Below are 27,933 nucleotides of genomic sequence, written 5' to 3'. Positions count from 1 at the left end.
CATGTTATGATAGGCAGGCCCACCTTGATGTTGCAACAGGGGGGTAACCTACCAGGACAGGCCTGTCCATGTCTTACAGCAACTCAGTATACTTAATTGGTCAGGGACCTGTCTAAATGTTTCAACATCCTTACCCACCATGGGCCCTCCCATATGTTGTGGTAATGCACTTACAGGCCCATACATATGTTGCTCTCACTTTAGTCCCTCAGGCCTGTCCATGTGTACTGGCTAATCTATTTAGGTGGGCCCAGTCTATATGAGTGTTGGTGTTTTGGTGCACAGGCTGCCCATGTGTTGTGACTAAATGTGACTACACTATGTGGAGTGACTGAATGGCTGGTCTTTCAACTGCTCCCAGGGAATGCCAAGTATTTCTGACAGGGCATCAATGTCCTCAAAGCTGTAAGAGAAAAGGGTGTTGTGGGTTGATCTGAGTGAAGCTAGGGCAAGGTTGTGGATGGGTTGTGAGCAGTCCTCATTGAACTCTTCAAGCATGTCATCATCAAGTGTTCTCCTTTGGTACCATATGCAGGCTCCTGCCTGCTGGGGATTGTGTGGGTGTGTGGCAATCTCACCACACCAGAGGTTTCTCAGTCTATTGTATTCAGCTAAATGTTTGTGCCTGATATGTAGGAAGATGTGGTCATCTACCCATTTGTCCAAGGGTCTGATGCCATGATGTCTCAGAATTTCTGATCTGGCATCTGCTAAGTGTCTGTAGATTCCTGTGGAAGGAGTTGCTCCAAATGCGATGCAAGTATCCATGCAGCCATGTGTGCTCGATGTACATACTATGCTTGCTGGCCATTGTGACAGGTGGAGGGGAATGGTGCAGTAGGCTTCTGCTACATCTCACATCATAATTTCCGAGCCTGGGGGAAGGTGTGCAATCAGTGCATAAATTATGGAGAATTTTCCCCATGTGGTTGGGAAGTTGTGGGCATTTACATAGGAATTGATTGATGGGTTGGGGGTGCTCAGGCAGGTGATGTGTGGGAAAGAGAAGTTTTGTATGAGTTGGAATTTGCCTGGCCAATCAGGCTTGGGGATGATGGAGAGGGGGGATGACTGGAATGTGCCAATTAAGGATTTGATTGTTTTTAATGGTAGCAGACCTATGAAGTGACCTTTCTCAATTTCTTTATGGACAATCTTATTAAATTTGCTCTCATATATGGAAATGGAGTCTCTGTTTGGGGGGGATTGTGTATGCATGATTGGGGGAAAGTTTACAATGAAACCCCAGCAAAGGCCTTCTGGGATTCTACTAAAGCGATTGATTAGGTTAAGATCTCGAAGCACCTGACTCCATGCTTCTACTTTATATGGGGCTGTTGGGTGTAATCACTTGAGCTTGAGGACATCTCTGAGCTCCATGGGATGTTGCTCCGCAACCTGAGCAGAAATGCTTGGCATTGTGCCTCTCTGCACAGCCTTCTTCTTGCTGCCACTTGGTGCAGATGCATTGCCCATCTTTCATGAAGAGTGCTTTGTAGATTCTTTCAGCAAAGGCTTTGTGTTTCTTGCCCCAGGTGTGAGTGGCTCTGCACTCAATAACAAGGTGGCAGTGGTTCCCAAGGCATACTGCACAGGCTGGGAGGGGTTGGGAGTCAGTGAAACTGCTGCTCCAAAACATTTTCTGTTGCTTGTGATTGGTTTGGTCATGTGCTATCCCTGCATGGGGGGGGAGAGGGGGCATTTCTGTCTGCTGTGGGTTCTTGTGTGGCTCGCTGTGGAGGCTGATTGGTTAGCAATGGCTGCAAAGTGCTCATTGACCTGTGTTAGCAGGTTTGGAAGTTGGGGGGGGGGGGGAGAATGGTTGAGCAATGTGATCCACAGACATGATGCTGGTTGAATGAAATGATCCATGGATGTGATGCTGGTTGAATGGAATGATCCACAGACATGATGCCAGAGTAAAGTGAAGAAAATGATGATGGGGGGGGTGTTAGTACAACGTGTAGTGATAGTATGTAATGTCATGGGTTGTTCATGTTTGTTAGCTTGCATAGACTCTAGTGGGGAGTGAGGTGACATACCCTGTGGAGGTTATCTAGCTGTGTGGTCCTCTCATTGTCAAGGATCTCATCTTTCACTATGCTTAGTAGTTCCTTGTTTAACTCCACTAGGGACCACCTGTATGATCCTAGCTTGGATTGGTGCCAGCATTGGTGCTGTTGGCTTTGATAGAGTAGGAGTGCTCGTTTGTAGTGTTCACATGGAGAGCAGTGCCAAGGGTGGCTTTTGATTGCTGTCCAGAAGTCAACGTGCATCTTTATGCTTTCCTCTGGCCAGTTGTGGTCTCTCATTGCATCAATCATGCAGAGGGCTGCTTCTCCAAACTGTTCCCAAGTGAGGTCCTCATCTTTGATGACCAATGACCTGTCTCTTGTTGTTGAGGCAGCTACCCAGAGGTGCTGGCCATTGTCTGTTTTCAGCAGTGTCAGGGCTTCATCATCAACAGAGGGGTTGGATCATTCTGCCTCTGCTAAACCAGCATTGGTGAAGAAAGAAATACAGTTTGCAATACTCCCCCTTAAGGAGTTTGCATGACATGTAGGGGGCAGGGATGTTAACTGGCCCAGTGGGGGCTTTGATGTTGTGAATGGGCATGAACTTCACTTTGTATTTCTTGCACTCTTCGAGGTGTGCTGCTTCCTCTTCTTCAAGGGTTCAATGCTGTTGTTCCACTTGTTCTTCCACAGCTCATTCTTCTGCTTCTTGCACTCTGCAGGTTTCCTCTGCTTTGCACACAGTCCAATGTGCATTTTCTCTGTTGTTGTTGATCTCCCAGAGGGTGCCCAGGATGTGGGCTGCCTGTTCATTGTCTACAGTGTCACTGATCAAATGAAGGCATGCCTCATTGTACTCCTCTGAGGAGAAATCAGGTTGGATAGCTAGGTTTGGGTCCTCCATGCTGGCTTTCGTGGGGAGGGAATGTGAAAAGGAACAGAGGAGGCACAATCGAGGGCTGGACATGTGAGTTCTGCCTGTGGCAAAGTGTGCTGAGGCAAGATGCATGGTCCACTTTGCTTACTCAAATATGGACTACATTCTATGTCACACTTCATGACTCAGCTTACATAGAATACTATCTACCTTCTGACTCAGATTCACATGCATTGTTTCGCTCCAGTGGTGCTCAAGATCGTCCAATTGCATCCTCAGCCATACCTGCACACCTTTACTACTTGCGAGTACATATGTTATTTCATTTTCATGTGTTGTCCCTAGTTTCCAAATTAGTGGCGCTCAAGGTGGCGCTGGAAGCGCTCTGGAAGCACTTTGTCTGTGTTCTGGCACTGGCTCTGGAAACATGTTCTGGCCACTACATTTTCAACTCCAACAAGCTGAACGGTGTGGCATCCTGTCGGACTCAAAATAAATTACAGTAGTTTTAGCAGTATATCAAATAATTAAATAGCTAAGTCTTGAAGAACAATGCCCTGCGAATCTCTCCACAAAAATCTCCTCAGACAACTTGATGAAGCTAGCTTGGAAGTAGCAATGGCCAGGCTGGAAAATGTGCATCGCGAAATTGATAGTAGCGATAATAGCAATTCAACCACAACATACAGGGATTCCGATTCATCTCAGAGTGTCCTCTTCATTACTCTGCCATCTCCAATCTCAATGGATTCCAACTCCAGTGTTTCTGATGATACAGACTTGATGGTTGAGAGGGATAGGCAGTGTGGATGGCTCCTGAATGCGATTGAGGCTCTGAAGGACAAAGTAGAGCATGCACGGGTTCTTGAAAAACCCACTGTACCATTGATGCGGTCATCGCAGCTCGGCCTGCTCAACCATTTTGCTGACCATTGCCCTCATCTGTTCCTTAGATGCCTTCGTGTATGGCCAGAAGTTTTCGATCGCATCCTTGATCAAATAAGTAGCCACCCAATATTTCATAGTAGCTCTGAAAAATGTCAGTTGCCAGTTGCCATTCAACTTGCAACTTTCCTTTTCCGTGCAGGGCATTATGGAAATGTGGCATCACCAGAGGATGTGGCCCAGTGGGCTGGGGTTAGTGTGGGATCAGTGATCAATTTCACCAATCAGGTCATGGTTGCGATACTGGATGAGCACGACACATTTGTCAATATTCCCCCTCATGACTCAGAGGATATGGAAAGAGCGCATACCTTCACTGAATCGTGGACATGTCTGGCATGGAGAAATGGCATCTTTGCTGCAGATGGCTCATCGATTCCACTCTTTGAAAAGCCCCAAATATTTGGGGAGAGCTTCTATGACAGAAAATCCAGGCATTCACTCAATTGTCAGGTGTGTATTCCAATGCACGCAAAATGGAATACTTACCACTCATAGCTTGTTATCATGCTGCACAACCTTCTCGTGGTTGACTATGGGCTTGGTCACCCTGGAAGCATCCATGATGCATGGGTGTTTCAAGGTACTTGCATCACATCACGACTGGGAGACCTTATCCTTGAAGATCACTGGACCTGGGCAGATAGCGCATATCCCATGGAGGAATGGTGCACTGTTCCTTTTAAAAAACCCAAGGGCAGGTGGCTATCTCGCAATCAGAATTTATATAACAAATATCTTTCTAAGGTGATACTTACCTCGTACTGGTATGCATGCTAATCATGTTGAAAGGTCTGCATCCATGTTGAGCACGCATTTGCTGCCTTGAAGGGTCGATTTCAGAGTCTCCATGAGCTGCGCTTGAAAATCTGGAACGAGAGGGATGTTAAGGTCGCAGTTTACTGGGTAATGTGTTGCATCATCTTGCATAACATGGTGATCTGTTTTGAGGAGGAAATGGTTGGCATTGTTGAGCCCTCGAGTCGGTGGGCAATGGAGGAGGGGTCAGGCCAACAGGACAGTGACATGGTCATGGTAGGAGAGGCTGTGGGAACACCAGGTCAGCAATTTTGAATGAGGCTGTTAGATGGGCTGTTCCAATATCTGGGGCACGAATGTACCTAGTGTAAACAGACCAAAATGGTCACCATATAAAATTGAGGGAGCATAGCTAGCAATGCTGTAGGAGTCAGCTAAGTCCCACCCATTGATGATGAGGGTGTGTAAGGGGTCTTCACAGGATCCAGGCACTTTATGACTGACCTTGGAGAAGTCACTTACAATACCACACGCATTCTGCAAATGAAATGTACCCTACATTGCATCTTGATACAGTGTTGGGGTGAGTATGGGGGAGACAGAGAAGTAATACAGTATGGGGCGAGCATGTACTTAATGATCGTATGATGCACTGGGACTGAGAGACAAGTACAACAGAGAAGATGACAAGCCAAGCAGAGATGTGACAATGGATTAAAAAAAGAAATGGATGTGATCACAAAGGGTGGCTGGCCTAAGCAGTGGGGTCGGAAGACATTGAGCTGGAGCTGGCACCACTCTTCATGAGCTCTGCGAGTTGAATCTTGAGTCAAAGGGTTTCGGCCTCCCTCATGAAGGTGTTTTCTTCAGCATTCTTCAGCTCGATATGGAGCTTCCGGAGCTCCTGCTCCCTTTGATGCTTATCCTCCATGTCTTTCCACTGCATCCTGAGTTGCTCCTTCCTCAACTCGAGCTCCCAATCCTTCAGCATATACTGCATTTTCGCCAGGTACTGCGCAGTCTTACCAGAAGACGAGGATGCTAGTATCGACTCGGCCTCTTGACTCATGTCAATGACCTGGCTTTGAAGTTGAGACTTGTTGTGAGCAACTGGGAGAGAACTTGCCTCCGTTGATGTTGTCTTGGATGATGAGGACCACGGGGTCCTCGTGACAGCCTTCCCCTTTCAGGAAGAGCTAGATGATGACGACACAGAGGAAATGACACTTCTGGTGGAAGTGGGGGGACAAAGGTATGGTGATTGGTGGAATGCAGAGCGATTATCCAAGAAAGGTGTGCAAGACTTGCAAGGGAGGGAAAATTGAGACTGCACCTCAGGAGTCAATGGCTGAGGATATGACTGCTGATTCATTAACAACGATCCATTAGTGATGTCCCAATAGAAATGCACCTGATCACTGTGAACCAACACTGAGTCCATGTTAACATCCTCTCCATCTCCAAAGCTGGGGTCCATGCCTTCCAGATCAAAGATACTATTGGCAAATTCATCCCCCTTGTTCACAACTAGATCACCAACATGAGACATCCTCTCATCAACTTCACCATCCTCCAGATCTTGATCGCCGTGCATTTCCTTGGTCCCATATTCGAAGGGGTACCTTCATCCACCAGAGTGGCAGGTGACCCCACTCCCAAGTCTGAAGTCTTCTGTGTACTGGATGATTTATTTTGGACAATGGCTAAAAAATCTTCAGTGCGATTTTTGTCCGACTCAGAATTAATTGGGTCAGAGTCGAAGGAGGGGTTGCCCTGCCAGATGGAATGCAGATTGTTGTACCAGGGTAAAGTGTTGAGAACAGCTTCTGTAATCATACACATCAGCAACTGTAATCCCACTAGATAGATTGATAACTTATGATGGAGATTTGCATAGCTTGCATGACCAGGCATAATGCCTTCCCCTGATTGTTTAAAGTGTGCACAGCACTTGTGATATGATCCCTTCAGCCTAAATGATCATTAAAAAATCACAAATAAAATATGAAGAGACTGACATAGTGATGCAGTTGCCTACACTAACTTGGAACTTAGCAGGGCCCGCCATGTACATGTCCTTGTAGTAGGGATCATTCTTGAATACAACTTCAGCAATAATTGCTTGAACTTCTTCTTTCTTGTTATGGCCCACTGGCCCCTTGTCAGGTGAAGGTGGTGAGACAGTTGTGATCTTATCACTAAAAAGGATTCTCCAGTTTGTGGGATGGGTGAGCAACCAGTTGATGAGTATATCGGTACAAGGAACGTCCCAGTTGATGTTCTTCAGCTGAAGACCTTCTGTAGTAGATGCATCACCAGTAGTGGTGACAGCCCGCTGGCTGGATGAAGCCAGGTTCTTGCCCTTGGTTCCACCACAAGTAGATCTACCACTTGATCCACGACCAGAGCCTGAATTCCCGGTGGGTCTGTCAGATCCTCCTCGATGGGCTTGTTCACTTGAAGACGCCATGGGCTGACCTGAGATTGCTTGCAGGCGAGCAGAGCGCCAAATGCATGGTCATAGAGGAGACATAACTTTTCAAACTCCGCAAGGCCAATGCCAGTTGCAGATGCCATTCCAGAACAATTCCAGAGCGCTTCCAGCGCCACCTTGAGCGCCACTATTGTTCATATCTATACTCTTATATGTTTTCACACGTGTACAGGTCGGGTGCGTGCATGCCGAGCTGGTATCGACATCCACTTGGTCACTCCTTTCATGGTTTGCTTTGTGTAGCTTGTTCTCGCACTTTGACCAATACTCGAATACTTGCCTTGCTTTGCCCTTCGTCCCCGCTATACATAGCAGGAGTACGTGCAAACACGTGTCTGGTGAATCGAGTGCCACATAATATGGCCTCTGAACGGTTGCACACCACCACATCGCGGGAGAGACGTATCTAGTGGAAACCACGCTGTGACAAGCGATGCAACAAGCATATACAAATACCGGTACTGAGGGACCACGGCACGCCTGATGATTCTTTCTTCCGATGATCCCTCGCTACGTTTGGTGGGCCTGTTCTAGCTGTCCGTCGCCCCTGGTGTTACCTTGTCGTGCCCCTCTCTGCATACCCCACACAAGGCTAGTACTCATGCTCCTGAGTCAGCGAGATGCACTTGGCAGGCAACGCTAGGAATACATTCAAAATTTAATTCGACCGCATTAAAGAGACATGTATATCAGAGTCGTAGAAGGCTTTTTCGAGGGAACAAACGCCAGTTCATATGCAGTAGATCTGGGTGCAACCTAGAAGACACACATTTCCCTTATTTTGTATGCACGAGTAGTATTTGTCTCACTATAGTATAGAGTCTTATGGACTGCGTCAATTCGCGAACTTGGCAAACGGGTTGTATCGTTGTGAGCAGCAACATTAGCGCAGTTCGCCGGCGAGGGAACGACTAACCAAGATAAGCCATTGGTTGCCAAGGGCAGTAACTGGTAACTCATTGACGAGACCAGTGTCGTGGAGGGGGGCCAGCTCCCCCTTATGCAAGGATCGGGAATTCCAGTCTGGCAGTGCAGGATCAGGCGAACAGACAGTATCAAAGAGCATCACTGTGTCATTAGTCTCGGACAAGGGGGACTGATTACGATGCTACTGTTCAGTATGTGTGGTGCCTTTAGACATGCGGGAATGAGCTGGGCAGGTACGACATGACTGGCGGTCCTGGGCTTCTCGTAAACCACAGCATCCAACTTTCTCCCCCTCACCGATTTCTACCGACGGTTGGTGTACCGGTGAGTCCCCCCACAGTTCTTCAGTCTACGTGACTTGCTCAAGCAGCAAAGCCGGATTTCCTCTCGTCTTTCCAACTAGCGTGCTGCATATTGGCGAGTCCCTATTGGTCCATCACTGCGTTTGTGCACCGACGTTCGGGTAGCAGTATCCACACCCAGACGCCTAAGATTGCCTGCTCTACACGGTGTGTCTTTACCTGTGGGCACTTCTGCGTTGTTTAATTAGCCTCCCTGATTTGAGTAGCATTCTGACACTCAAGATTGCTCACCCTGTTTCTTTGACGTTTCCAGGGATAACGTAGGTTTCCACTGTTCTGCTGTCTTATTGCAACTGATCACCAAACCCAGTCTAAAGGCAAAACCAGTTCCGCTGTGTATATCATCCAGGTGTAACAGCATTCAATGGCTCCAGCAGACAATGTTTCTCGCAAGCGGGCAGAGTTAGAACGCTATCCTCCGGGACATGATGGCCGGGATGTTGCTCTCTTCGGACTGGCGGATGCCCTCAGCGACAGATACGAGGAAGAGGAAGAAATCGACTACTTGAACGAGGCAATTGATTTGCACCACGCGGCTTTGGAACTCCGACCAATTGGAAATAACGATGACGATCGGGCCCGGTCACTCCACCACCTCGCTCTCTGTCTTTCATATAGATATGGAAAGCAAGGGGTCTTCGATGACTTGGAAGAAGCCATCGCGCTTGGACGTGAAGCACTAGAGCTGCGTCCACCGGGGCATCCCAATCGTGATGTGTCTCTCCACAATCTCGCTTCTGACCTCAGGACGAGATTTATGAAACACGCTGTGACCTGCGACTTGGAGGAGGCTATCAACCTCCTCCGTGCAGCTTTGAAACTATGCCCCTCTCCACATCCTCTCCTGTCTTCATCGCTCCAAGGACTTGCTCTCTGCCTGTCGAATAGACATGATAACCAGGGGGGAGTCGATGACTTGGAAGAAGCCATCACGCTCGGACGTGCAGCACTAGAGCTTTATCCACCAGGGCGTCCTGATCGTGGAATAGCTCTTTACAACCTTGCATGCGACCTTTGGAAGAAGTTTCGGGGACAGGCTGACACGCCTGGTTCGCACAGGGCAAATTCCCGTCATCAGGCTGTGTCGGTGGTTCGTCCAACAAGCAGGGTTGATGTCGCCTCTTCCCTTTTCGAGCTCTCAGAACACCTCTGGAACAGGTTTCAGAAGCAGGCCATGATGACCGACTTGGACGATGCTATTTGTCTTGCAACGTGTGCTTTGGAGCTCCGATTGCCTCGCGAAGTTGTTTCCGTTGGAGCTTGGGTTCAGAGGCTGTCGCAAGGTGCATACTCGAACGAACCCGTCATACTTGGTCGAGTGGTAGACGATCTGTGTGTCCTTGTGAAATACCATAGGGCCAGATTCCAAGCTCGGCACGCAATCGTCGACCTGAACGAGGCCATCACCTTATACCGATATGTGCTGCGACTCCACCGGACTGGGCATCCCAGTCGCGCTTTGTCCCTCCACAACCTGGCGCAGTGTCTAGCAGACCGGTTTCGTCAACAACCCGCAGCAGCCGATTTGGACCAGGCTATTGCTCTCGAGCAAGAAGTCCTGGAGTTACTCCTACGTGAAGACCCAGGTTACGAGGTGTCTCGACGCTGTCTTGCGGCCTACCTCCAAACGAAACTCAATTCACAAGTTGCCATGATGTCCTCGGATGCGTCAAATGTTACCCTCTTCGACATTAAGCAAGTCATCCGTAATGTTGCATTTGAAACCCTCAAAACCACGCCAACCAGGCTGCTGCACACACCTACTGGCATATTGTGCAGCCGTGATGCGCAGGTATCACATTTTATGAACAGTCAACAGTGCAAACGGCTGGTGTCACTATGCACAACGTGCGACCGGGACCAGCAAATAGACCTCATTCATGCTAATGTCTCGAGACACTTCCGGTACGCCACGCTTTCGCACCGCTGGGGTGAAGCAGAGCCATCATTGCGCGACATCGAGGGCCACCCGATATATGGCATGTCGGCCAAGGGGGGCTTTGGGAAGCTCCAAGCCTTTTGTCGTGTTGCCCTGGAGTGGGATTACTTATGGGCATGGAGTGACACGTGCTGCATCGACAAGCACAGCAGTGCCGAGGTGCAAGAAACGATTGGATCGATGTTCGCGTGGTATCGACAATCCTCCTTGACCATCATATACCTTTCTGATGTTTCCAATGCCGGTTCGCTTGGGCACAGCGAATGGTTCAAGCGTGGGTGGACCCTCCAAGAACTACTGGCTCCCGAGTGCATACTATTCTACACTCAAAACTGGTCACTTTACAAGAACCTGGCGTCTTCGAACCATAAAGCCGTCATCGCTGTGCTGGAAGAGCTGGAGGTAGCAACTGGAATAGAGTCCCAATTCTTGTCCAAATTTTCTCCAGGTATGGATCATGCCCGTTCGAGACTACAATGGGCGTCTTTGCGTCGTACCACACGACCTGAGGATGTCGCCTACTCACTTTTCGGGATCTTCAATCTTCATCTTCCCGTTCTGTATGGCGAATCTGCTGAGGACTCGCTAGGCCGTCTCCTAGCCGAAATCATATCGCGGTCTGGGGATATCTCGGTTCTGGATTGGGTGGGAGAGGCGTCACTGTTTCATAGCTGCTTCCCTACTCACATCACCTCATTTCAAATGCTCCCGTTGCCTCCGCCCCAACCTAACACAGACGAACGGTCGTCGTCAATGAGTCTGCAGCCCACGTCACCATTCGGAGTACTACGAAGGTTACGTGGCTCACTCACTACGTCGCTCCTCCCCCAGTTTCTCCGCCGTCCCCAGACACCGTTAGGCATTGCCCAGCGTATTCTGGCGGACCGGCGGAAAACTCCAGATGCGTATGCACCACTGGCACGCGATGCATACGACTTCCACTCACTTCCTAAGGCGCCCCTTCCACGATTCATCAATCGCCGCCTTATACTACCATGTATCGCCCATCGAGTTACAGATATCCGGCTCAAAGGGACAGATCTATCGGCACCGAGTTACACGTACGAAATCCAGGCATCCGGTCTGAGGCCGCTTGAGATCGCACTGCCACACAAGCTAGACGATGCAACCAGGTTGCAAGGTGCTTTGCAGCTCGTTCGTCCTTGGCACTCGAAGCTGCTTGGTCCATCCGTCGAGCTAGATGCCGTGACTGAAGAGCAGCTGCTTTTTGCATTGGATAGGTCATTTAATGCCTTTCTCTTGATTCAATTACCTCACGATGAGCACAAAAGGATCGCATCTTCTACCCTCATTACTGCTCGGCCCATGAACCGGGCCAGCATTCTGAAAAGCAAAGCCAAGATATTCAATATTGTGTAGATAATCGTAGCATCATGATATTGTCCGCTGCACATATCCAATTTGCCTGCACTTGTCCAACTATTACGTCGACTCGCATTCAACCCGGGCTAGTGCCGGAAATTTTGGATGTCATCTCCACCCGTTCACCCATCCCGAAGGCAAATCGGAGTAATCATAGGTACAGTTATGGAACACACGAGGAACAACTTAAATGCAGAACAAGATATATAAGAACTCAAGACCCCCAATTGATAATTGAAGCATGACTCGAAAACGTTGCATGTAACGCGGAGAGAACAGGTCCACTGAAACGCAAACATCTTGCCTCCGAGATCGCAGTACCGTCATTCCTTCCTCTCCTCTTCAGCCAGTTCGCTGTCTGGAATGTCATCCACGGTTTGAACCGGGAACACGCTGTCTAAGCGCCAAATCATGTCCAGTCAGCAAACACTGTAAAAAGTAAAATCACTAAAATTAAGTGTCCAAATCACTTTTAATGAGTGTCAGAGCAGCTGAGAATCAGTGACAGTCATTGAACTTCAGTGTTTTTCCGTGACACTGAAGTACCCATTCAGCCTACTAAAAAACAGTGTCCTAACCACTGAAAAATAAGTGTTTCTATCATTGAAAAATGGTGTCCATTTCATTGAATAAAAATGTTCTATGTGCTGCTTAACAGGATCATGTATCATGTAGTACTACCATCTACTACTATGGCACACTCTAAGGTGATTACATAAGATGACTAGACATCATATCAGGGGTTCACACTCACCAACTTCTTTTTTTGGGAGAATTGGCCTGGCTCAGTCTCGAACTTACTACCTTCGAGAAACTGGGGATGAAACATTACCACTGCACCACCAGTGCTTACAATTAGAGGTGCATCTTCATTACTTAGCCACCCAACTTTGGAATCCTCCTTCTAACTCCGACAGCCTCATTATTCACAATCTGACTCGCAGCGCCCCCTGCCAAAATTGGAGCTCAGATTCCACCCCCGACCACATGCCCGAATTCAAACTCCGACTAATCAGCTTTGAATTTGTAATCCCTAGCTTGTGATAGCGACACTGATTTTGCATGACTGACATTGAAAATCAAGTGCACGATTGAGGCAATCATAAAATCAATGTCCGACCAATGACACTAAAAAGACCTGTCCCTGACTTTGGTGTCACAGACACTGTTTTTTAGTGATTTTACTTTTTACAGTGAAAATCCCTATGAGCTACTTACCTGCATGCCTTCCACAAGTAAGTGCTTACCAATTGTGTGGTCAGTCCCTGTGCATTGATGGGTTATGTCACCCTCTTCAGTGGAACCCCCTGGCAGTGCCCATGAAAGGATTATGTTTACCATCTGCAGGTTCTGGATGATCTCTGTGGAGGACTTCTGTGCTTACCCAGTGAAGGAAACAGGACTCCCTCACTGCAGGGGTCATCTTTTCTGTGCAATTCATGGTTGAGGACATATTTCCTGATAGCAGTGACCCTCTCAACAAGAAAGAGTCTGCTTGGATAATTTCCCTACTCCATGAGATAGACTTTACATGGTGAGTGTTCGTATTGGTGGTGGTTCCATTATCTGGGCATCTGCTTTGAAGACAGCAGCCTGCGAAGTGATCTCAGCAGCCAAGTTGGGATGATATTTCTTGAAAGGCTGTCATCATGTCCAGTAAATTTTGTCTGTAAGATTTTGTATGGCCTGCCAAAGAAACACAATGGGCTGGCCACTGTTGGGACATAAAGTGCCCCTGTGGTACTTGACCACTGTGCGATGTTTTGGCTGCTTACATAAGCTGAAATAGCGCACCTACTTGTAGTATTTTCTACTAGTATTCCCTCAGTAGTTTGTTCACTACTGAGGGTAAGTCCATTCATATTACAAGTATTCTACCATACTGACATCCTGTGGTAGCCTACAGGTATATCTAATATATCAGTAGTTTGTTCACTACTGAGGTAGCCTACAGATATTTCTACAGGTTATGAGCCCTGCCTAGTGCAGTGAAAATTTTCATATAGGAAAGACCTTGACTTGTAGAGACTTGAAGTCTCATACAGGAATTATGACTACTCACATCCTCTCTACTACTCTCAAAGCTACTGGAATCTATATTATGGACATACCTGAGCTCACACACAATGGCCACAACTGGAACCACTATGGGGAGTGGTTCTGCAGGCAGTTGACAAAGAAGGCTTGATAGGGTTCCTAAATGGGTCTGAAACATGACCTACTAATCCAATTGAGCTGGAAGGATGTGGCCAAGGATGGGCACCATGTACTGACAAGGAATGAGAACAGGTTGCAGCCTGGAAAGCTGCTGACAGTGCCTGGCAGCAGTGCAACAGCTTTGCCTCCCATCTCATTATATGTGGACTACCCAACTCAATCCTCTGCAGCATAATGCATTTAGAGTCTGTGCATGAGATGTTCACTTACCTTGAGTCTTGCTATGGCTCGATCCCAAGGCCTGCAAGCTGGAGGGCAGTTGAAGATGCTGTGCAAAGTGATGACTGGCACAAACCTTCACTTGCACTAGAGAAAACTAGTGCAACTCCACAAAATATCCTCCTTGACCTATTGGCCACCCTCAATGGTGAAAGGGACAACATGCAGCTGTTGTCCAAGCCTGTAGCAGTCACACCTAGTCAGCACATACAAGTCAAAGCCTCAAGCATTGATGTACCTACACTGGAGGTTGAATGAGCCCTAAATGGGCCTTTGGAGCTGGAGATGGAGGTAGTGCCATGCAAAGCAGGCAGTGGCCAGATGGATGAACCTGAAGACACAAACCCAGAAGTGTCAAACAGCCATATAGACAAGACCAGCACTATAGGCACATGTGGTCAACTTGTCAACATGACAAGGGATCTACATCTATTCAAACCCAGCAGTGAGACTTTTGATCTTGCAATTAATTCTACAAATCTCAAGGACAGTTGCATCATTGAAACTACACTACAAATGCCTGTTGAACATGATCAGTGTATCCAGACATGCAGTGGTCTGATTGCTGACATACCTGACCCTCTGAGTGCCCATGTTGCATGCTCAAATTTGTCCACTCAATGTCCTGGCCAAGTCTTTGGTACTATGAACACAGAATGCAAGTTAGCACAAGCACAAACATTTGATAATGGAGAAGTCACCTTACCACATCCTCATGAAGTGCAAATGACCCCTCTGAACCTGAATGTGCCTGCTAATGAGCCAAAATGGCTCCAGGACCCTCAAGAGGCCAAGTGGCCCCAGCCTGAACAAGATCACATGCAAGCAATGTGATGAGAGACCTATGAAGGTCAGCACACATGGAAAGTCTCAATTGATGAGACTAGGGGTGTAGGTGAAGACAGTGAGGGTACCTCCCACTGGGAGCATAGTTGAGATGGTGGGAGAGCATCAACAAAGCTGGAGATAAGAGCAATCAGCACTTGAATGGCCGAGATATGAGGTGACTCACCAAATGTGGAATTTCGGCCAAAGGAAGCCAATGACAAGTGCTACAGCAGTGCAAACAATGGTGCAATGAGCAGCCATGCTGTCTGCTCATATAGAGCAGAGAAGGGGTTGCTAGCTGACAAGAGAAGTCAGTACACTCAAAAATGAGAGGTAGAATGGCTGAATCATTTACCTGCACCACCTGAACTGCCTCCAGACCTCATTGTGCACAACTGGATACCCTACAGGACTTAACATCGATGTAGGAAGATCAAATTAGACTGGCAAGATGTCAGTAAAGCCTGTGTGAGCCGAAGCATGCACCATGCCACCAATGTCACCCTCAAGGCAACTCAAGTTACCTTACAGAAGCTCTCACAACCCCCCAAGAACCCTCTGGACATTGCTAATGCCTATCTATGGCAGGGGGTGTGTTCTATACTGAGGTGTGCCATCAACAGCCCACATGAACATTGTACAGCACTCACACAGTGATGTGGCAAAGGCACAATGTGCATGCAAGTTGTGTATTACCAAAATGGGAACAATGTGGCAGCACAGCCACAATGTGTGCCCTCATGACTCTATGCACACAAGACTCAAACAGAAATTATACTCATTTGCTCATATCATTTGGTATACATTTCTTTTTTCTTAAGAGGAGGCTGGAATTAAGACTATAAAGAAGGTCTCAGGTTTCTGTGGTAAGAAGACTTAAATATTAACAAGCTAACCTATAAAGAAGGTCTATGGTAGTGTATCAGTAAGGTAGCTGTAGGGTTAATATAGTAAACATACCTCAGGCTTCTGTGGTAAGAAGACTGAGGTGCATGAGGAAAAACTAACTGCCTAAGCACGAAGAATTATTATGTAAGCTTGTATGCTGTAAGCAAATAAACATAGGGGACACATGTTCCAACACACCCCCTCAGTGTAGCAAGTCTTTAGAAAATAATTCCCATACCAAGAGAAAAGCATTCATTCTTCTCACATGACAGTCCCTTGGTGAGAACATTGGTGATCTGCTCATTTGTAGAGATGTACTTGACATCCACTTCTCTATCTTCAACCTTCTTGCAGATAAAATGATGATGAATAGCTATGTGCTTTGTGTGGTTGTGGAACATTGCATTGCTTGTCAGGGCTATTGCAGACTGATTGTTGACCAGGAGGGAAGTGGGCTGTGCAGTCATATCCATATCTAGTTCACATAGTAGCATTTGTAGCCAAAGTATTTCTTCTGCAGCTGCCAAGACTGCCATGTACTCAGCTTCCATGCTAGACAAAGCAATGGAGGTCTGTTTCTTGGATGACCAGCTAACTGCTCCACTGGACAGAGTAAAGATGTAGCCGGTTACAGAATGACAGTCATTTACATCTGCAGCCCAGTCAGCATCAGCATAGCCTCCAAGAGAACTTGCAGAGTCTCTTGTGTACTGTAAATGCACATCAACAGTTTTTCAAAGGTATCTGTAAACACATTTGAGTGTGGTCCAGTGTTGGTTGCCAGGGGAGCCACATGCCTGCTAAGCATGCCCACAGCAAATGTGAGATCTGGCCAGGTAGCCAGCATAGCATACATCAATGCTCCAAGAGCATTTCAATATGCTTGTAGGTCATAGGCAGGAGCATCAAGTTTCTCTGATTTTAAGTTCTCCTCAATGGGCATGGACACTGCATGGCCATCCTGCATGCCCATACACTCAAGAATGAGCTCTATATAGTGACACTGAGACAATTCTATGGTTCCCTTGTCATGATCTCATATAGTCTCCATACTGAGGATCCACCGAGCCTCACCTAAGTCAGAGAGGTCATACTTGGTTGATAATTGGACTTTGAGGTGGTCAATGGCCTCACAGCTCTTCGAGAGGATCAGTTTGTTGTCAATGTAGACAGCAACTATAATTAAAATGCCATTTTCATCTTTGTAGAAAAGACTGTGATCAGTGTCACTGCATGTGAATCTGAGAGATTCAAAGACTTCTTGTAGTCGATTGTACCAAGCTTTTGGAGCCTGTTTTAGTCTGTAGAGCATGCAATAGAGACACCAAATGATGCCACTTGAGTCTCAGAAGCCAGGAGGAGGATGGAGGTATATTTCCTCATCAAGTTTGCCATTTAGAAAGGTGGACTTTACATCCATCTGGTGGATCTCCAGATTGAACTTAGCAGCAAGGGCAAGTAGGGTTCTGATGGTAGAAAACTTAGCTACAGGCACAAATATCTCTGTATAATCAATTCCATGGACCTGTGTGAATCCCTTTGTGACAAGTTGGGCTTTGTATTTATCAATGTCACCTGTAGGGCTTTGCTTTATCTTGTAGACCCACTTTGAACCTATAATCTTTCTGTCAGGTGGATGCAGTACCTCCTCATACAATCCTATAGTGCGAAATGTTGCTAATTCATTGGCCATCACTGCATACCAGCAGTCAGCATCAGTGTGATGCATCACATCTGTGAACATCATAGGCTCATTGTCGCAGATTGTGCTTGTTTGGTATGCAGCAACTTCTTCCCTTTCTGGGTCATCACCACTCTGCCTCACCATTGCCACACCTTCTTGTGCACTCACCTCTGTCTCAGCACCCTCACCCTCTGCCCCTGCATCCTCCACAGATGGTAAGCTATGTTTTTGATATGCATTGACAAAATAGCATTGATTGTCATCTTGAATAGGCATTTTTCTGGCTTGGGATGACCTTTGAAGTCCCAGAGGGGGGATAGGGATCAGATAAGGACTGGTGTGGGACACTACCTCTGGGTAGTGTGTGAATAGGGGAAAGCTGTGGGGGAAATCCCTAGGCTTGACCCAAGGGGTGCTGAGTAGGAAGGAGACATAGAATACAATGGTAGAGTCGGTCAAGGAGTCAAATGTGGGGCATGGAATTTAATTCTGCAGAGATGTAGGCAAATTGGGTACAAGTAGACTTGCTTTTCAAAATTCTGAGTGTCAATCTTGGCCTGACAAAATAATTCTGAGATGAATTAGGCACACAGGAGGGGAGACAAGGTAATAGCAGATCAAAGACACAGATATGCAGAAGACAAAGAGGATGCAAGGACACTTTGTACACTTTAGACATGCATATGACACAGATTTTGAGTCCCAAAAAATGATGATTCCTTTTTCTTTGTTGCTGAGGCAGAATTATATAGTACATGGATAGTAAGGTACTGATCAGAGAAATGTGGGGCAGGTAAAGCAAAATTCCAAAAAAAAAAAAAGAGGGTGATGTGTCAGATGTCAAAGCCATACAGAATTGTGTGAAATCAAACTGAACAGTAGTAACTGAGGAAAAGAAAAACAAATGGGAAAGGGTGGGTATCTTCCAACAGGATAAGTGTGCATCATACTGTGGAGTGGAACATGAAGGATAGAGGCCATAGATGCAAAGGGGTTCTTGCATTGCGGAGAAAGATTTGCAGGAAAGGAATGAGAGGGGTAACTGGAGTTTTTTACTGATGATCTGTGTGATTTCCCAGCTATGTGGTGAGGCAAAGGTTGGGGGGACACAACTGTGGAATTCCAGACAGACATATGTCAGGTTGATGTTGACATGGAATTCTGGGATGATGACTGGTGTGTGTTATTGATGGACAGGGGAGCCCCAAAGGTTTGACAGGTGAGGTGGTGCACAAGGCTGATGCATGAGGCTGATGCAATAATTCTGAAGATGACAGACATGGAACTCTGATAGGGGTCAACTTTGGTAATGGCAGAATTTTGGTGTTGGCATCCCTATTTCAGCCTCAGGGAGTATACCACTCCCTACACCTCCTATGGTCTTTGAATGCTGACTGTCCTTGGTCAGAGGTCATTGAGTTGCAACAGAAGGGCAGCAGAGATCCAGCAGGTGATGTAAACAAAGATGGCTTGTGTTTGGCCATGCACCTTGTGTGAGTAAAAACTCTGCACATAGATAATGTGTCAGCAACAGTGCTGTGGAATTAAAAAAACTTGCCCAGAAACTGTCTCATCATCAGATTCACCCTTGTTACCCCACCATCCCACTCGCAGATTCTCACTTCCTTTGCCAACTACCATGCAAGCTTACTCCATCAATGACATGTGTCCCATGTTCATGTTGCAAATTTATTTGGTCCATTGTCACGTGCCCCCATTGTAAGCAGCATGTAATGGACCACTTGCCATTATAATGGTCAGGTTTGGCTAGATTATAGCAAATATGTGATATTTTATCTAAGATATAGTGCAAATGTGTAAAATATTATGTACAAATACCCATTTTTGGCAATCTTTCAATGACACATGGGTGGCATTGGCATGGCTTATAACGGAAGTGTGAACAGCCACCCTTAACATGTATTATAAGGTTCTTATCACGTGCCCAAGAAATTTGTGACACAGCATGAGGGACCAGGCAACCACAGTGCTCACTGCAGCTCTAGGGCATGTCTGGGACCTGATTGAGGTGGTGCCACAGCCAGAGGAGAGTTTGGAGACCATCTATGCATGGGTGGAGGACTGGGACAAGACATGGGTGAGTAAACCTTCCATGGTAGTGTATCATGCTATGATGGAATTCTGCAGGCCAGTATTCACTCATGGTGGAGATATGTCAATGACAATGGAATTTCTATACTGAAGGTTCATGATGATGTCACACACCAAAGGTGTTTGGTGAGGTGGACATGGATGTAGCTGATGAATGGAGGTGAAGACCATAGCCCTCATGCGAAGAAGGACAGCCAGCAATGTCGGCAGTCATCCCTCGCACAAGAACAAGTTGTCAATGCCAAAGAAAAAAGAGGAGGCAGGTTAAGTGCCAATAAAATTCTTAAGCGCCCATGTACGGCATTCCAGTTTTCAATGTATCTCCACCAGTTCTGCAGACACTGAAACCATTCCCACACTCGCTTGTAGTGCTCAGCCATGCAATCCTACCTTCCAAGATTGGAAAGGATTTGTGCACTCCACACGTTTCTACAGCACTCCCTCCAAAAGATGCTCATTTTGCTAATTCTTCTGATATGGCTGCCTCCACATCAGTCATTTCACTTGTCCCCTTTGCTAGGGACCATGGCTACATATATCTACCAGGAGTTCCTACCAGCTTCCGTCCTGAAGCATCCTGGTACATCCCACCCTCATCTGCCCCCTCTCAGCCCATCCAGCTTGGACAGCATGTTCTTTTTGTCAGTATGACCTCCAGGAGGACGTTCTTTGGTCGCCTCAGGTCTGTCATTCGCTTGGAAAGGTCTTATGTGGTCATTTCAGTCTCTCTGGTCCAAGAAGCATATGGATCCTTCCTCCCTGCCCCCTGCAATGTCTTCATACCAGTCTCGTCCGTCATTCTTCCAAAATTGCAACAGCTACAGTATAATCTACTGTTCTCCACTCTCCCTGATCGCATCCATGACAAGTATGATGCACATCTTGTCTCCTTGTTGCAAGATACAGCAGAAGACGCTCCCCCTTCATCCTCTCTTCCAACAGAGCCTCATTCATGAAGTTTTTATTTGCTTCACTGAGAGGATGGTTTGGGGGGGAAAGTTGCGATCCCCTATGCTCCTGTCACCCCACAGACCCCCAAAGCTTGACCCCTGTTGACATCTGACTCACCCTGTCCACTTTTGGATGTACTATATCAGCATCAGATCAGCGCTGCCTCTCTGTCATCCCACTTTGGCCTAGAAGTGATCTCTTTGAGATGTGACATGCACGGCCTCCCCCTAATGTGATTCCAGTGCACTTTCCCAGTTCCTGACATTGCTTGACTCATACTGTGACATTCTGACTGTCTTTGACTCACCTATTGCCAATACTTACCAATCTTTTGACTTTGCTTACTGATTCTTCGCTTTTTGGCTTACTTATCCTTACCAATGCTTACCAATGCTTTCCAAGACGATTACCCATCGCTTACATTCCTTACTCATCAGTTACCAATCACTTACCAAGTGTTTGCACCTTGTTTTCCATAGGCAATGCCCCTGTACTGTATATAAGTCACTGTACTTAGGTAGCAAAAAAAAAAGAGAAGACATCAGAGAGCCCCTCTTGCTCGCAATTTATCATCTCTCAGTAAATCATTCATCAGCTTCGATAGTTGAGACTTTATTAAGGGTCTAGCTATCATCTACTTCGCTTATCATCATCTATCATCCATATACTTCGCTCCAAGCCCTCCCTGAGCTCAGTACAGCTTAGGACATCGAATTAAGTCACCATCCATCCTTCTGTAGGCTGACAGCAGTCTACCCTATCGCTTTCTATCACATTCTTGCTCCCTCTTCATCAGGAGCACCCCCAACCCTCAGCACTCATCTTTGAGTGTTGTAGCTTGCAAAAACCCTCCCAAAGAACAGGTTCTACCATCTAGGTACCACATAGGCACACCACCACTCGCTTTCATTGTCTTTTGTGTTGGTTTTGGTTGGTTTTCACCACTGAACCTCACTTTGACTCACACTGTCACAGGGTTTATATAAGTGTTGGCATTTTGGCATGTAGGCTACCTATATGTTGTGACTAAATGGACTACATGGGGTCTACCAGATGGGTTCATTTGCAAGCCCCTTTGTCCTTGGGGACATGGAGCATTCAGTCACCAAGACCGCCACAACAGAGGGAACTCCCTCTCTGGGATGATCTTTGATTGGTTCAAAGCTGACACCAGAGCTCAAACCAGCACCACTACAACTGTACATACTAACAGCAGGCCACAAAGGGGACACCCATGGAATGTCCACACTACTCCTCATAAGGGTGACAATACCCACAACATGACAATGCAATTCACTCCCTACCAATGACCTGCCATCTACCAAGGCTTGATGCAACTTCACCCCACTCCTGCTATTGGCATTCAGCATATCATCCCGGGCATGACAGTCTGCAGAGACAGACGCAGTGAGAGCGCCACCAACCCCACTACTTCAGTTCGTAAGGAGCCTGGAACCCTGGATGAACTGCTCAACACAATCATCAATGCTGAACCTGTTCCCACAGGTGGTGATGCTAGCACTGGCCTCAGTCCAGGTACGAAATTCATCATTATCCTACTGCTCTATCTCATCCTCACAAACTCGATCTTAGTCATATCGAGCATGACCATTTGATCTCCCCAGAAGATCAGGAGGGTGGATGTAACGACCTGCACTCCTGTGGATATGACAACAGAACCAAGTACAATATGTCAGCCTTGATACTTCCTCTTTAGTACAGTCCTTTGTGTATGTAGGTATATAAAGACTCATGTAGTAGGTAGGAGGGGGCAGTTTTTATTGAGAGACCCTTGGCCAGTTCTGATGAACAATGCTTGAGACCTTTTGATGGAAACACTCTTATTAGTGTGACCAAGTCCTGCAACTGTCACAGTTCTCTCCCCCTGCCCAAACATGGCCACATGGTTCATGTTATGGACAAGTTCACTGCTTCAGAACTTGAGGGCACCATCATCCATGAACCACAGATACAAGTTAGCTCTCCTCAGAGCCTCAGTTATGTTACAAATATTATCTTTGAGTCCTTCAAAAATACATTCACCTCCATAGCTCCCAGGTCCCTGATTGTTCCTCTGAAAACAATTCCTGCATGTGTCTGTAGCTATTCTGCCTCCTTCAACCAGGGTGGCTTGTCAGAGGACAGCCTGGTCAGCCTATATGATGACAATAGAAAGCACTGGAACTGGGAGCTTCATCCACCCCCAGGCTCTGATTCACCTCCTGAGCAACCCAGGCCACTTGCCTCAGAGCTGCCAGTAGAATTGGAAAAGCTCTGCATTGAAAAGCAAGTTGCTCTGTTTCTCAATGCTATTGGAACTGCTGCCAAATCCATGATGCCCAGTCTATCCAGCAAACCCCAGTGTCAATGGATGGTAGACTGGAGCAGAACCAGCTTGCAAGGTTCTACAGGTTATTCCTGAAAGCCTGACCTCATCCTTGTCAATAACACCCCAGTATCCCTTGACAAGATTATGTGGTTAAGTCCCAAAGTCATTGCTGAGTACTCAAAGGAGTCTTTCAAGCCAGCATCCTGCCTTGGGAAGTTGATGGACACTAAGGCATATCTAACCCTCATTGGCCAGCCCTGGAGGTGCTATGATCTCGGATTATCAATTACTGATAGCAAACTTCTTTGACTTCGCTTTTATGACCACTCTGGTGGTGCAATCTCACCCTCTATCCAATATCCACACTGATGCAGAAGTCTTCATATACATTGTATGTGCCATTGCATTCAGCTCCTGCTCAACCCTTGGCTTCAATTTGACCATAGAGATATCCCCCCATCCTGCACACAGCTGCAAATGCACAGCACTTGGAATACCTCTCTCCCCTTTCCCCTCTCCTACAATGCCTTCTCTTCACTTGGAGTCAGGCATCCTCCCCAGTGCAAACTCACTCCTGGCTCCCACATCACCCAAACACATCTCAGCAATCAGGAGGATCCAAGTAAACAAGATCTTCTATGAGGTGCTCAATGTATTATTCTCGAGCACAGGCTTTCTAGGAAGGGGTACTGTTTGTTACCTCACATGCTACAATGGGGAATACTATGTCATTAAGGATTATTGGGTGGAGGAGTCAGAGCAGAGGACAGCCCTGCATGAAGTCAACATGATGAAGCTGGTCCAGGACATTGACAGAGTTCCCAAGTTGCAACACTACTGGGTCGTCAAGGTCAAGCCAGGCATTGTTGATAAAACTGAATGATATTGTGATGAGAAGTGGTGATTGTGCATGAAGTCTTGGAGAACTCACATGCAATTGGCTATGAAGCCATGTGCAAGGCCAATGGTAATGTTCAAGACAAAAAAGGAACTCATTTCATGCATCCAAGATATTTTACAAGGTACGTTTCCTCTTCCACTTGTAATATCAATACTAATTGCTTTAACAGTCCAACAGCAGGCTCTCGAAAGGGGTGTCCTCCATTGAGATTGTAGCATCAACAATACGATGATTGAGGACTTCACAAATGGGTCACATGGCTTTCTCCTCGACTGGGAATGTACTGTACAGGTCATGTTACAGGGGGAATATGACTTGGGTGGCACAGTAAGTACTACACAAAACATTTTGGAACTTGAAGCTGATAGTACACAAAGGGGACAGTCCCCTTCCTTTCAGTGAATATCCTTTGCCAACTCAAGGAAGCCATCACTAAAAGTGGAAAGACTAATGTCCCATCGATCCAGAAAAGTGCCTCTCTCACCCATGTATTCATTGATCACCCTACTACTATACACCATACATTTGCAGATGATATCGAATCCCTGTTCTACATTTTCATCTGGATCCTCATCCTTTATGATGGGCCACTTGACCATGAGTGTCAAGATATCAGCCATGAAAAGACACTTCTTGGCTTGTGGAGTGAAAAGGCAGCCAAAGATCTCAAAATCACTAGATGTGCCAAGTTCACATTCCTTAATGACCTGTCCAAATTGAGGCTGGATTCCAAGGTCTCACAATATTTTCAAGATCTAATCCCTCTGGCTAACAAGTGGCACATATTGCTTGGGCAGTCCCTGCTGAGTGGAACTGCAGTGCAGTTCTCTGATGTTATCTCCCTTTTTGATCATTTCTTGGCCAGCATTCCATATGAGAAACCACTGGAGATGATGAATGCATTCCAGTAGATCATCACCCAGCACAAAGTGCTTAATTCAAGCATGTGTCCAAGTCAGGAGAACAATATGGATGTTATGTCTTTGGCAATTATGTCTTCTAAACACCTTTGTGAAGAGGTAAGGAGCATGGATAACCCTCCTATACCCAATAAACACTTCAAAGGCATGTAGTCTTAGCATGAATTTTATGTTTAGTTCATGTTCTGTGCATTATGTGTAAAGTGTTTCAATTCATTTTCAGCAGGTAACCATCTCCATGCATCATTTTGTTTTACATCTTGCAATGAACCTGTCAATGTTTATATAGATTCACAAGATGTCATTTTGTCATGGTCCCCAGGCTTCCATCTTATACTGTTCTCTGCTTAACTGCTTGTACCTTCAGATGTCCACCCAATCTGGAACAATCCTGCCAAAAAAGAAGGATAGCAAAAAAGCCAAATGATGACCAGAGGCCAATGGAAGCACTCGACCTGCAAAAAACCAGCATCTAGGAAGCCCACCCATCAATCTCAAAGAGTCTCAGTCTGTTGCCACAGCAGGACTCCATCATAGTGGAAGGGCAAGGGTGGGTTCAGGTGGAATGGCCAAGCAATTGGAGTGGATTGGTACTGCCCTTGAAGGCCAAGCTACATGGCCACAAAAGTCAATGGATCTCCCCAACAATTCTGTTGTAAATCCTCTTGCACCTCCACCCACTCAGTGGGAAAAGGGTGGGGGCTGCAGTGCTGGCCAGAATGCAAAACTGAAGGTCAGTTCTAGTTATTTGCAAATATCAAGCTAACTGCTTGCAAAGTCCAATGTTGCCCCACCACCCTATGCACCTCCCATTGTGAATGGTCCTAGCCCAGCTGATATGCCTCTGGTGAGTGTCTTTTCATACTGATATACAATGTTCATTTCAGAATCCTGTCCCTCAGTCTTCATCAGCAGTAGCAACACCTATCTTCCATCAGTGCCCCACAGACTCCCATTGCTTTGGTTTCAGTGTTCTGGCTCAACAGCCAGGTCATATCATGCCTCCCAGGATGGAACCTGACCTTCAAGTGCTCAATAATCCTTATATCACTGCAATTCAGGGTGACCAAGTTCCCAGTAATACATCTTGTCCACAAACACCCCAGCCCAACTACCAGTCTCAGTTTATCCCCCACCAGCTGCCTGCTACCAACCCCAACTCTTGTATTGACCCCTCCCTTGATAACTTGCTCTCATTGAGACAAACTTTGGCAACTGCTGATGTTTGCCACAAGAGTTTGGAGAAGCTGTCATCAGAGGGCTCCTCAGAAGAGGAGTCAGAGTCCTTGAATAATAACCCATCAGATGCAGAGGCTGGTGAGGTCTCCAGCAATGAGTCTGACAAAGATGAGGACAATGCATTTGGATGGGGTGCAATGAATCTTAGGCAATCAACTCATCCTGGTATGTGTCAGAGGTTATTATGGTATTGGCTCAACATTCTTTGTTAGGCTTCTCCCAAGAAACAATGACAAGCAATCCTATTCACCACAATTCCTTACCCCCTGACCACAAGTTTCAGTACTCACATGACAAGGATGATGATGTGGCTCTGTGAAGCTTACAATCCAAGGACAAGGCTCAGCCAGAGGTATGAAAATGCCATTCCTGCTAGCTTTATTCATTCAGATTGTTATTTTAGGGTTCCCAACATGGCACTCTCATCAATGTTCTTGAACACCACCATCACACTAATGGCTGTCCTTCTGTTCCCAATTGTGATCTTCTGACCCTTGCACATGACTCAGTCAATGAAGTATCTCAGCACACCAGAGCCCCTCATAACTCCAAGAAAGCTAAGGATGAGGGCCCATTGCCTTCACAACTGAGATTTTACAAGGCAGTATGGAAGGACTGTCTCAAAGACACTAAGTGAGAATGCAGGGCTGCACATGCACTTTCTAACCTGTTCCCATCAAAATCTCATGACCTCAACCTCTCCATAACAGAGGTGCTTGTCACTGTTGTCATTGAGCAGAATCAACATGGTGTGCAATTTGAAGATGGTGAGTAACAATATTTTCACTTTATGCATGTCTTGTTATCCTAACTTTATAGGTTACTGGCCTGACCACAAGCAAGATATGACATGCCTCATAAGTAGTCCCATCTTTCGGTTACAGCTACTGACATACCACTAGTAGTTCCTTGGTGATATATCTACCTGGTGTTTGGAATTGAAGTCAGTTATGCTGGCAACCATGCCATCCACATTCAATCTTATCCCTCCTTCTGATGTTGCACCATGGGTTCATGTACAATGGATAGAGACTGCTGCCACAAAGCTCCTTGACAACTCACTTTTCCTGCAAGACAGTTTTGACAAGAATGTACATTCACATGGTTCATTGTCTGCACTACTAACAGATTGGTTTATCAGGGAAAAACCAGGAATTTCGCTCACCCTGCCCTCAAGGAAGCTGTCATACAATTCTACTATACTGGGACCTATTGAATCACAGATAAGCGTCCTGAGTCCTTCAAAAATTCAGTTCCCCTTTCCTGTCTGGCTCTCATTGCAGCTGCAGTGAGTTATTTTACACCCCAAGTCACAGCAACTCAAACATTTCTCACAGTATCATTGTGTGTTGGACAGATTTGCAAAGAATGGCACAGGAAAGATGATGCCTCAATTCTCTAGCAAGGCTTACAATTCCATTTTCCATGGCACATCAGGAAATTAACACTTTACTATTTTTGACCTTTTTGTGTCTTTTTTTGACTTTTTTGTGACTATTGTAGCTATTTGTGACTTTGGGAAGGAACCTACTATCTGTACTTTTTTTTGACCATATACAGCATTTTGAAGAATGAAAAGAGAACAGAATCTATTGAGACAACTAAGTGATGATATATCTAAGCCAAGAAGACTAGAAAATGTCTGAAAATTCAGAGATATTGAGCCATTGGTGTGATGCACACTGTCTGAGAGAAAAATCACAATATCTCTTTGGAACCTCCATCAATTTGAATGTATGTGGTATCTACTGAAAGCTATGAATTAGGTGGTTTGAAAAAGACCAAAATCAGCAAGAAAAGTACAGCCATGCTTGCAGGACATGGGTAATGATAGTAGATTCCTTCCCAAAAAGTCACATTAGTCACAAAAAGTCAAAAATAGTAAAGTGTTATTTTCCTGATGCATGATGAAGGTGCTGAACAACATCCTTCATAATCCCTATC

At 46.3% G+C, this 27,933-nt stretch overlaps 6 protein-coding genes across 6 annotated transcripts; 5 read left to right on the top strand and 1 right to left on the bottom strand.

Moving 5' to 3' along the window:
* Positions 1-2,739: 2,739 nt before the first annotated feature.
* Positions 2,740-2,937, bottom strand: F5J12DRAFT_695640 (uncharacterized protein; the record flags this gene model as incomplete). Its single annotated transcript, XM_051740432.1, has 1 exon — positions 2,740-2,937. A coding segment is annotated over one exon (198 nt), but the record flags the coding sequence as incomplete, so codon positions are not given.
* Positions 2,938-8,743: 5,806 nt separating this feature from the next.
* Positions 8,744-10,024, top strand: F5J12DRAFT_775080 (uncharacterized protein; the record flags this gene model as incomplete). Its single annotated transcript, XM_051742302.1, has 2 exons — positions 8,744-9,662; positions 9,705-10,024. Coding segments are annotated over 2 exons (1,239 nt in total), but the record flags the coding sequence as incomplete, so codon positions are not given.
* Positions 10,025-10,183: 159 nt separating this feature from the next.
* Positions 10,184-10,963, top strand: F5J12DRAFT_728761 (uncharacterized protein; the record flags this gene model as incomplete). Its single annotated transcript, XM_051741910.1, has 1 exon — positions 10,184-10,963. A coding segment is annotated over one exon (780 nt), but the record flags the coding sequence as incomplete, so codon positions are not given.
* A 3,129-nt stretch (positions 10,964-14,092) lies between these two features.
* F5J12DRAFT_787215 (uncharacterized protein) lies at positions 14,093-14,971 on the top strand (the record flags this gene model as incomplete). The annotated part of the gene is made up of 2 exons (XM_051743602.1): positions 14,093-14,336; positions 14,397-14,971. 2 exons carry the CDS (start codon positions 14,093-14,095, stop codon positions 14,969-14,971), a joined length of 819 nt encoding a protein of 272 aa, XP_051594518.1.
* Positions 14,972-22,495: 7,524 nt separating this feature from the next.
* Positions 22,496-24,741, top strand: F5J12DRAFT_787214 (uncharacterized protein; the record flags this gene model as incomplete). The annotated part of the gene is made up of 9 exons (XM_051743601.1): positions 22,496-22,575; positions 22,704-23,011; positions 23,226-23,320; positions 23,341-23,551; positions 23,601-23,779; positions 23,940-23,951; positions 24,122-24,157; positions 24,253-24,301; positions 24,362-24,741. 9 exons carry the CDS (start codon positions 22,496-22,498, stop codon positions 24,739-24,741), a joined length of 1,350 nt encoding a protein of 449 aa, XP_051594517.1.
* Positions 24,742-25,315: 574 nt separating this feature from the next.
* F5J12DRAFT_787213 (uncharacterized protein) lies at positions 25,316-26,626 on the top strand (the record flags this gene model as incomplete). Its single annotated transcript, XM_051743600.1, has 6 exons — positions 25,316-25,483; positions 25,529-25,597; positions 25,638-26,154; positions 26,202-26,271; positions 26,311-26,341; positions 26,393-26,626. The coding sequence occupies 6 exons, from the start codon at positions 25,316-25,318 to the stop codon at positions 26,624-26,626; spliced, it is 1,089 nt and encodes a 362-aa protein (XP_051594516.1).
* Between the last annotated feature and the right edge of the window lie 1,307 nt (positions 26,627-27,933).

Source organism: Pisolithus orientalis (assembly GCF_024613125.1).
Source record: "Pisolithus orientalis strain OTSU chromosome Unknown F5J12scaffold_92, whole genome shotgun sequence".
In the NCBI taxonomy this organism is placed as follows: Eukaryota; Fungi; Basidiomycota; class Agaricomycetes; order Boletales; family Pisolithaceae; genus Pisolithus; species Pisolithus orientalis.
The sequence above is the reverse complement of the archived record's forward strand: the minus strand, read 5'-3'. Positions and strand labels throughout refer to the sequence as shown.